The sequence below is a fragment of the Nicotiana sylvestris genome, chromosome 4, assembly GCF_000393655.2.
Source record: "Nicotiana sylvestris chromosome 4, ASM39365v2, whole genome shotgun sequence".
Classification (NCBI taxonomy): Eukaryota; Viridiplantae; Streptophyta; class Magnoliopsida; order Solanales; family Solanaceae; genus Nicotiana; species Nicotiana sylvestris.
In genome coordinates this window covers 146,953,098-146,963,201 of record NC_091060.1, presented here as the reverse complement: position 1 = coordinate 146,963,201, position 10,104 = coordinate 146,953,098, and the positions used below count along the sequence as shown (strand labels likewise).

Sequence of the window (10,104 nt, the reverse complement as noted above, 5' to 3'; positions counted from 1 at the left end):
AAGTGAAATTTGTTTTCAAGCGAAAATGGTATTTGAAAATTAGAGTTATGTTTGGACATGAATATAATTTTGGATTATTTTTGAATTTTAGTAAGTGATCTGAGTGAAAATTTTGAAAAACAGCTCTTTGGAGTGTTTCAAAATTTCGAATAATTCTAAAATTTATTTTCTAAGTGAAAATTTGAAATTTTATGTCCATTTCGAAAAAATGAATTTTTCTAAAAAAGAAAGAAATTCTTACGTCCAAACGGGCTCTAAACCTCCTTTTGAAAATGATGTCAGCAACAGTAAGAGCCTAAAATAAATGCAAATGTTGTGAATATCGAAAGCTCCATATTTGAAAAGGTCAATCAATAACACTCAATCTACTTCTCATATATTAAGGGGAAAAAATAGTCGTTTTTCCCTGCGTTCCACTGCAGTGACAATCGTAATACCATATTCCTATTTTATACTAAATAATATCCAAATTTATAGCATGAAGACGATCAAATAGTAGTACATTCCAGCACTTTGCCCTACGTAGCACCTACAACAGAGACGTTCTAGTTAGCTAGCAGGTAAATTGTTTTATGTGTTTTAATTAAGGCCTTGAGCAGTAGATATATGTTTATTGAACTCCAAATTCCCAAAGGGTTGTTTTGTGTGTGTGTGTGTGTATTTATGACACCAGTACTTGGTAGGTAGCATGTGATAAAGCAGTTCTTTAACGTCTTACACGGATCTTGATTTTGGCAGATATTGTCACTTGTTATTATGTTGACAAAATTGATCTCGACTATTGGATGATAGTCTCCAAATAGAAGCAGCAGAAGGCAAATGGAAAGTTTTCTGCTTGTGTTTCAGTTCTTGTTGCAGATATTATTATGCGGTTTTCTCTGTTCAATATCTAGTGTAAAAGATACTATTACTGCAACCGACTTTCTAAGAGATGGTAAGACTATTGCTTCATCTGATGGAAGCTTTGAAATGGGATTTTTTTCCCCTGCTAGTTTCATGAATAATTGGTATGTTGGAATATGGTACAAGCATGATGTACCTGACAAGTCTGTTGTATGGGTTGCCAATAGAGCAATTCCACTCAACAACACATCAGGTGTGGTGTTGAAAATCATCGATCCGGGACAACTTGCTCTTGTCACTGCTGATAATAGGATCACGTGGTCTACTAATATGTCGAGGCCTTTGGCTGTGAAGAATCCAATTGCACAGTTGTTGAATTCGGGGAATCTTATCGTGAGAGATGCAAATGATACTGAACCTGAGAACTTCCTGTGGCAGAGTTTTGATTATCCTACAGATACGCTCTTACCAGGGATGAAGCTTGGTAAGAATTTCGTGAATGGACAAGAATTTTACCTCTCCTCATGGAAGAACGAATACGATCCAGCATCAGGGGACTATACATTTCATTGTGATCCCACTGGATATCCTCAGGATGTCATTAGGAAAAGTAAAGTTAAGGTGTTCAGTAGCGGGACGTGGAATGGTCTCCGCTGGAGTGGTGTACCAGGACTGACAAAAAATCCAGTTTATACATTTACTCTGGATTTTGATGAAAGGAAAGCATTTTACAGCTACGCGCTCCTGGATAGTTCTGTTATATCCAAATTAACCTTGAACAGTAAAGGTATGCTTCAGCGTTGGACGTGGGATGACAAGAGAAAGGAATGGCACGTTTACTTGGCATCACCAGCAGATACCTGTGACAATTACGGAACATGTGGTGCATATGGTAGTTGCAACATCATACTTTCTCCTGTATGTAGTTGCTTAGACAAGTTTGTGCCTAAACATCCAAGAAATTGGGCAAAGACAAACTGGTCCGGCGGGTGTGTTAGAAGGACACCCCTTAATTGCCAGAATGGAGATGGATTTCTCAAGTACTCTGGTATAAAACTTCCAGATACACAGTATTCTTGGTTTGATGTGAGTATGACACTCCAAGAGTGTAAACGAGCTTGCTTAAAGAACTGCTCTTGTGTGGCTTACTCAAATCTTGATATACGCAATGGTGGAAGTGGCTGTTTGCTTTGGTATGGTGATTTAATTGACATTCGAGAATTACCTGGAGGACAGGACATTTACATAAGGATGGCTACATCAGAGTTAGGTAAACTTTGTGTGACAAATTTTATGCTATTTTGATCAATAAGGAGTATTAGCTGAATCAACTAAACTTCCTAATAGTCAGCTTTAGTTGTTTTTTCGGTTAGCTATTTGTTAGAAATTCACATAGTATGTCCAGTAGGGAGCTTTGGTTACAATTGAGGAACCTTATTTTTCCATGTACATTTAGTTTATTTACCCTCCATGTTCTTTTTCCTTTTTCAGGCTCGAGGAAGAAAACGAAACTACTTGTGTTGAGTCTGTCGTTATTTATTGGAGTGGCTGTGGTTGGCTTGACTATAGGTTTGTATACTTGGACAAAGAAGAACAAGAGGAAGCTGAATTTGAAAGATGATGACCTAGACCTTCCACTGTTTGCCCTATCAACTATAACTAAAGCAACCTCTAATTTCTCAGCTGAGAACAAGCTTGGAGAAGGTGGATTTGGATCTGTTTACAAGGTAACATTGTAAGCTTATGAATCATTCTTTAAGCAAATAATATGTACTATAATTGAGAGTAAACAGATGACAGTTTTGAATTATTTAGCCATCTATATGTTATGGCATCATAGGGGATCCTGGAGGGAGGACAAGAAATAGCTATAAAGAGGCTCTCAAAGTCTTCCTCGCAAGGAGTTAATGAGTTCAAGAATGAAGTTATTTGCATTGCCAAACTTCAGCATCGAAATCTTGTGAAGCTTATAGGTTGCTGCGTTGGAGGAGAAGAAAAAATGCTGGTCTATGAATTCATGCCCAACAGAAGTCTAGATTTCTTCATATTTGGTCTGGTTACTTTCGCTTAACTCAAAGAACCTATATATTTTTTTCATTCAAAGAACCTATATTAGTACACATAACAAAGTTAATAGTTTGATCAAGTTTTAGCTGCACTTTCTTACAATATTATTCTCAGTATTCTAACAGATGACCCTTTAACAGATGAAAAGAAGAGCACGATACTCAACTGGCCTAAGCGCTTCAACATCATCAATGGAATTGCTAGAGGACTTCTGTATCTCCATCAAGATTCTCGGCTAAGAATTATCCACAGAGATCTTAAAGCTAGTAACATTCTGCTAGATACTGACATGAATCCCAAGATATCAGATTTTGGCATAGCTAGAACTGTGATAGGGAATGAGACTAGTGCTAATACACACCATGTGGTTGGGACACAGTAAGAAATTTAATGCCACCACTTTTTAGCATTTATCTTATTTATTATATTCTCTGTCTAACACTATTACTGTTTAATATGTGATGCAGTGGCTACATGTCCCCAGAGTATGTGGTCGATGGTGTTTTCTCAATTAAATCAGATGTATTTAGCTTTGGTGTGTTAGTGCTAGAGATAATCAGTGGCAGGAGGAACAGAGGATTTTCCCATGGAAGTCGCAATATCAACCTTCTCGGACATGTAAGACCTGTATGTTAATTAAAGATGATTTAAGTTTTGTGCATTGAAAGGTGTAAACAAATACTTATATATGCAGACCATTTGTAAGTAATTGCAAGTGATAATGTAACTAATATGTTATCACAAGGTTAAGCTACACTGATAGTGCAAAAAATCTTAATTGTCAGTATATATAACTTGAATCCATTAAAGACGCATCAACTAGTTCCTTGATTCTGTACTGCTTGTGTTATTTAACAGGCGTGGAGACTTTACAAAGAAGGTAGAACATTGGAGCTAATTGATGTGCATCTAATAGATTCGTTTTATTTTTCTGAATTGCTACGGTTAATTCATGTCGCTCTGTTATGTGTACAACAACGTCCAGAAGACAGACCAGTCATGTCTGCAGTTGTTATGATATTGGCTAATGACGCCGTTTTGCCTCAAGCTAAGGAACCTGGTTTTTTCACAGGAAGCAAATTTACTGATTCTGATTATTCTTCAACCAAATATACAACAAATGAAGTTACCATCACACAGTTAGATCCCCGGTAAATTAAGTTACAGATTCATACAGATTTTTACAGAAGGGTTTCCATATGTATCTTACTATTAAGATTGTACATTTTATGAGTTGTATCTAATTAGGAACGAACTTCGTGTATACATCAGGTTTGTTAGATTAAGTCTAGGATGAGCATTAGTTCCAAAATTAGGTGAGTTGGACCCTTCTTCTTCTATTTCCTTGATTGTGAATCCTTGCTATGAATTTTAAAGTTCACTAATATTAAATGATTGTTCATATATTGGGCCAGGACTAAATCAAAGCCCATCATTATACATTTACTATCATTTAAGTTGTACTCATATACTATGGAATTGATTTCTCCGTCAGAAAATTTTGTGAATTTGCAATGATACCACAAAGTGCCAACTTTTAACCCTAATGTTCTTGTTCCTCATCGTCATCCTCGAAGAAGCCGCCAAGCTAGAGCTAGGTAATGTCATTGAGTTTCTTTGTTTGTCTTATTCTTTATTTTCCTCTTTCCTATGGCTAAATTTTGGGCAGTTGAGATTAGGGGCCTTAATTTATGCTTACGATTAGCTATTTATTGCAGTAGGATCATGCAGATACTCAAGAGTTCCTTTGCTAGTAGCAACAGGTAACGCAATTTTCGGTTTACTTGTAATTGCTGCGCAATTTCATTTTGTTCCATGCTTGGAGATGAGTATTTTCATGGCCGAGGGAAGTGGGAGCTGATGATCAAGCAAAAAGGATGTAGTCTTTTGTTTCTCCTTTTCTCTTTCTATTTTTCCACGTGTTTGCTGACAAGGTTTTTTTTTGTTGCAAACTTCTAAGGCAGAATACATAAATAGCTCCTAAACTAGTCCATATTTTTCATCTAGGCACTTCAACTAAGACAATGACCAATTGAATTCCTAAACTCCGGTGGAAGTGTACCTATTAGACACTCATTGCTTACATGTCATAGCACGTGTTTCACACCCAAAGTTAGGTGCATGAATAAATGAAAAATTTAACGTTCCCAAACAAATCAAATCTTTGTGACTGTTAAAATCTGAAAAACTAAAGGAAAGTGAAGTGGTAAAATAGATGATAAATGAGAAAAGATTTTTGGCCGGAACCCAATCTATCCCGCAAGATCCGTTTTCCTGCAAGCCACAATCAATGCAAATAGAGAAATTAAAAAAAGAAAAGAAAGAACATGATAAACAACAAGAATCGGCCAAACACTCAGCCCCAGGTTCATAAGCACATTTCACCGCATAACTTGACCCCAACAACGAGTAATAAGTTCTTAGAAGATGCATATTATGTTCTTGCCATTCATTAGAAAATACTTTAAGCAATTGTTAAGAAAGACATCGATGGTGGATAAGTAATCAAATCTTTGGGAACTGTATATTTTAATAATTTAAATTTTTGCAGTCGAAAAAAAGTGTTCGCCGGCATGATAGTTTTTTTCCGGCCAAAATCTTCTTCTACTTTTCTTTAGCTCTTTGTCGTCCTAGCCAACATCTGATGGCCCTCCTCCCATATGGCTAATGGTTTTTTGAGATAAAAACGCGAAAAGGATAAAAGTTCAGAAGAATTAGAGAGGATGAACAATGATGTATTTTATCTTAGAAAGAGTAGGGAACAGATGAGGAGATAGAGAGAAAAGTGGGGATGTATTGATATGTCATTTTTTTAATGGTTGCATTTGCCACGTTAAATGCCTGTAATGCACACGCTCTTTTTTGTTCATAGAATGTTCAGCTTGTGTTTAATTGGCACATTTTAAATAGAGTTTAGGTGTCCAATAGGTTATTGCCTTAGTTAAAGTGTCTAGATAAAAAAATATGGACTAGTTTAAGGGGCTTTCTATGTATTCAGCCAACTTCTAATATAGATTTGTGATTTCTAATGGCAGAATAGCCTGAAAGACACTTGTACTAGTTTGGTTTTGTTCTTCCTGTCCTTCTATTCCACAAAGTTTCAACCTGATACTTGAATTCTATCAAAACATAAATTTTAAACACCTCCGCTGCTCACTAGCTTGACATGAAAGACACATCATATCTAGGGGTGTCAATGGATATTCGAAAACCGACTAAAACGACCGAATCGTACCGTACCGAACCGATTTTTAGGCTTTTTTTTTTTAAAGAAACCTTAGATTTTTATTTAAATCTATAACCACACCGATAATTAGGGTAGTTTTTTTATATTATAAAAGTAAACCGAAAAATACCGAAAAATACAGAATAAATTTTACATGTGGAAAATATTTTTATATAGTAAGTTTTAAAATAATAATACATTAAATTTTTCTTTGGGTCTTGGAATTATGAAAACTGTTACAAGCCAACAAGTAATTAAACTCAAAATACCAATTCCTAAAACCTATTATGCTACTTCTACTTAAACTAAGTTATTTCAAGTATCTTCATTAGCAAGACACAAAGTATTCTTGCGATTATGAGTAGCAAACTGCAATGTATTGAATATGTTTTCTTTCATATAATTTAGATTTATCTTTTTGAATATTTAATCTTCTATAGACTTTATTCTTGAGTCCCAACTTGGTTAATATCTTTCCACTCGTGTGATTTATATTTTCTTTGCTTTTGCTTGGTTTCTTTTAAGTTGTTGTAGAATAGCTGACGGACCTATACTCTAGCTATCTTTCATTTTTTTACTCATCACCCTTTAAACAGTAAAAGTGTCTAGAGAGTTTTGCTAAGTCCTATAAAAGAACGTATGTTACTACATATTACTTCTACTAATGAATTTTACATAATATTTAAAAAAATATCAAAAATTAATCGAACCGTACTGATATCGAAGAGAAACAAACATGATTGAGATGATTTCGAAAAGTTTAATTTTGGTTATACATAATAGAATAACTGAAAAATTGGTATGATACAAATTTTATAAGATAATTGGCAGAATCGAACAATTGACACCCCTAATCATATCCACGCTAAATTAATGCCACATTATTATTTATTATAAAATACTTTTTTTTTTATAAAAACTCCAAATCCATCCCCTTTTTCCCAAAAAATAAAATCCCAAACAGTCCTTTGTCTTCCAGTATTCCAGTTCTCAATCTTCTACCCACCATCACCGGATATCATCACCCCTTCCTCCGTCGTCTGCAAATACATAATCAAACCCACGTTTGGTTACAATTTTCAATCAGCCTCGTTATCCTCAATGTGTCACTGTTACCAGTGAATCTCTCCAAAACCATTAGTACACTCCTCTTCTTTTTACTTTTACTATCATTTCTCAAAATCCAAGCAGTCCCTTTGTCTATCGCCGGTTTAGCAGAATACTATGAAAAGTACAATGCTTAACCACCACAATTTAGAACATCTCATAAAGAATTGGAAAATTCAAAGAAAAATAAAAAAAAAACAAATGAAATTATGAGATTCTTTTACCAGCAGTTGCATCTTCCCTGACACCATTGTCAAAATCGAATTTTAGAAAGGGAACTAAAATTGAAGCTGTTTTAGTCTTTAATCCATAAATTTCAATTGATTATTTTGAGTCCACTTAATTAACATCAAAAAATAAACATACAAGTGATTGTTCATACTAGCCTGGGAAATCCATGAATTCAGGCCATCTCATCAGAAATTGAAGAAAAGAAAAACTCAAAATTAAATCAAATCATAGAGAAAAAAGTTTTTGATGGCAGAAACATCCACTTTCAATCAGGGATTGCTTTGGTTTTTTTTGTTGGGCGATGGGGGGTGGGGAGGGATTGGGGGAGAAGAAACAAACAAAAAAATGCAATGAGATGGAATGAGGTGCTGGGAAGAACGATAAGTCTCCTGTTTTGCTTTTGTTCATTGTTCTTTTTTTTCTTTTAACTTATTTGAGTTTATCTTTTTATTTATTTTTTCATCTTATTTTAATAATTTATTGTTCAAAATATTCATATTCATGCTCACTGCCCCGCGAATTACAAACATTTTGTCCTGCTCAATGTTTTGTTGTCACATGTGCTCGGTCAAAGGTATTTAAAAGCTATATTTTGCATGAGTTCAAGTGTCTGGTTGAAACTTTGTAGAGTAGAGAGACCATGATTACAAAATCATACTAGTACAAGTGTCTACTAGGCTATTGTGCCATTTCTAATTATAACAACAACAACTACAATTCAAAGTTGGGGTCGTCCATAAGAATCCATTTCTTTCATTTAGCACAACTCATCATCAACATTATCAAAATAAAAAAGTACAGGTAAAATATACATACATATATATATATATATTAATAATAATAATAATAATATAAATTTTCTACCAAGTCTTATAATAAATGGATTTTCTCTTCTATTGAGTCCTATCTTTAGCTAAGTCGGTATTAGTTCCAAGGATTTATAGATATTTCGAGACAACCCCTTTTCATGTGATTTTAGGTCTAGCCCGTTCACTTTTTAGAACTTCCCCTACCATTATTTTACACCTACAGACCGATGCATCTATAGGTCGACGCAGGCCATAAAACTTGTTATAGCTAATAGTTTTGGAAAACAAATTTACATCTTTAGAAGTTTTGTTTTATAAAAAACATATAGGGAAAATGCATAAGTACCCCCCTGACTTATAGCCGGATTTTCAACTACACACTTTATCTTTGCGGGGAACCTATTAACCCCTTAAATTAATTCAGGGTGATACTTGGTGCTGATATGGCAGAAGAGAGGGTATGTCACTCTCCTTGGGAGAGTGAGAAAGAGAGAGAATGCAAAAAATTTATTTTTATAAAATATATTATTTTCTAATTTTTCTTTTCTCTTGTTTTTTTCTTTTTCTTTTCCTTTTCTTTCCTCCAGAAAATTTTCTAAGAGCTCACCATTTTTCAATCTACTTCTTCAACCAAAAACGTTTGTTGCTTCACCTGTGGATTTGGGGATAAAAGAAGGTGGGATGTGTGAAAAGGGAAGAATAACTTAAAAAATACAAAAAGTGAGTTGGAAAAAGAAGTAGAGGGGAAAAAAAAGAAAAAAAAAAGATTTTAGTGGCAAATACATGTATCAGGCACGTGTATTTCAGGGTGATATTAATACTATTTAAAAATAGTCTAGGGAATAATAAGACTCCCGCAAAGATAACGTGTGTAGTTAAAAGTCCGGCTATAAGTTAGGGGGTACTTATGCATTTTCCCAAACATATATTAAGTTTGATCAAATTTTCATCTTTGGAAGTTTTGTGTTGCAAGAAACAAATTCAATTTGATCTTTGTATCAAAGAACCATAGAAATTAAAAAAAAATTCATCCATAAGTAGATAACGTCTCAAGGAAATATTCAGTTTGATCTTTAGTTTTAGATACTACAGTATTTCTCAAGAATCAAAGTTCTAGGTTATTTCAGAAAATTACTGTTCACCTCCATACAAGTCAAAATAGTTATCTTGTTCATACTCTATCAAGGATCTAATGATGTGATTGTGACTTCATTATTTGAAAATTTCCTGAGTTTTCTGGACCAGGTACCTTTCTTTCTGTGAAAAATCCTGGTTCTTTAGCTTCTGCCAGTACAATCTCATTACCCAACATCATAACTACAGAAGACATGTTTGGTCTATCTTTTGGACATTGTTGCACGCAAAAACAGACCCACTTGGATTGACCTTAAAACCTGATATATATATATATATATATATGTAATAGAGACTAGGTATAGATTACCTACATGACCGAGAAGGTTAAGGTTGTCATCTTGATGGACAAATCCTCTATTTCTCTTGCAGCTCACAATCTCTAACACCAAGACGCCGAAGCTAAATACATCTGATTTTACTGAGAAGATTGTTTGAACAAATAAATGCTAAACTAATTAATAACAAATTAATGGGGTGAATCTCAGTTGAACTCAATAATCTCTAAACCAAATGGAACGATATTTTGATATAATGAGGGCAGTATAGGAATGTTAAGCGGTAAGCTCAATGCGTTAGACCGGAGAAATATATAATATCCTAAAAGTACAATAAATGCAAGAAATGACAAGAGTTATAGTATAAAGGGATTGTCACCCAATGATTGTATGATTGAGCACCTCTTTT

The 10,104-nt window shown here is 34.3% G+C and overlaps 1 protein-coding gene across 4 annotated transcripts; it reads left to right on the top strand.

Moving 5' to 3' along the window:
* Positions 1-384: 384 nt before the first annotated feature.
* Positions 385-5,014, top strand: LOC104241628 (G-type lectin S-receptor-like serine/threonine-protein kinase At4g27290). 4 transcript variants are annotated; one of them, XM_070172287.1, is made up of 8 exons: positions 385-560; positions 739-2,113; positions 2,335-2,570; positions 2,684-2,894; positions 3,051-3,288; positions 3,378-3,537; positions 3,769-3,790; positions 3,896-5,014. In XM_070172287.1, the coding sequence occupies exons 2-8, from the start codon at positions 820-822 to the stop codon at positions 4,063-4,065; spliced, it is 2,331 nt and encodes a 776-aa protein (XP_070028388.1). In that variant the 5' UTR covers positions 385-560; positions 739-819; the 3' UTR covers positions 4,066-5,014. The 4 variants fall into 4 exon arrangements, with proteins under 4 accessions (XP_070028388.1, XP_070028389.1, XP_070028386.1 ...); XM_070172288.1 differs by having other exon boundaries at positions 3,378-3,528; positions 3,896-5,013; XM_070172285.1 differs by having other exon boundaries at positions 3,769-5,013.
* The last annotated feature ends 5,090 nt before the right edge of the window (positions 5,015-10,104 follow it).

Bases quoted from the DNA above. Each gene is read 5' to 3' on its own strand.
- LOC104241628 (XM_070172285.1), top strand. From the start codon at position 820: ATGGAAAGTTTTCTGCTTGTGTTTCAGTTCTTGTTGCAGATATTATTA. The intron at 3,289-3,377 runs GTAAGAAATTTA...TATGTGATGCAG, and splicing joins CACCATGTGGTTGGGACACA to TGGCTACATGTCCCCAGAGT. The intron at 3,538-3,768 runs GTATGTTAATTA...GTTATTTAACAG, and splicing joins TTCTCGGACATGTAAGACCT to GCGTGGAGACTTTACAAAGA.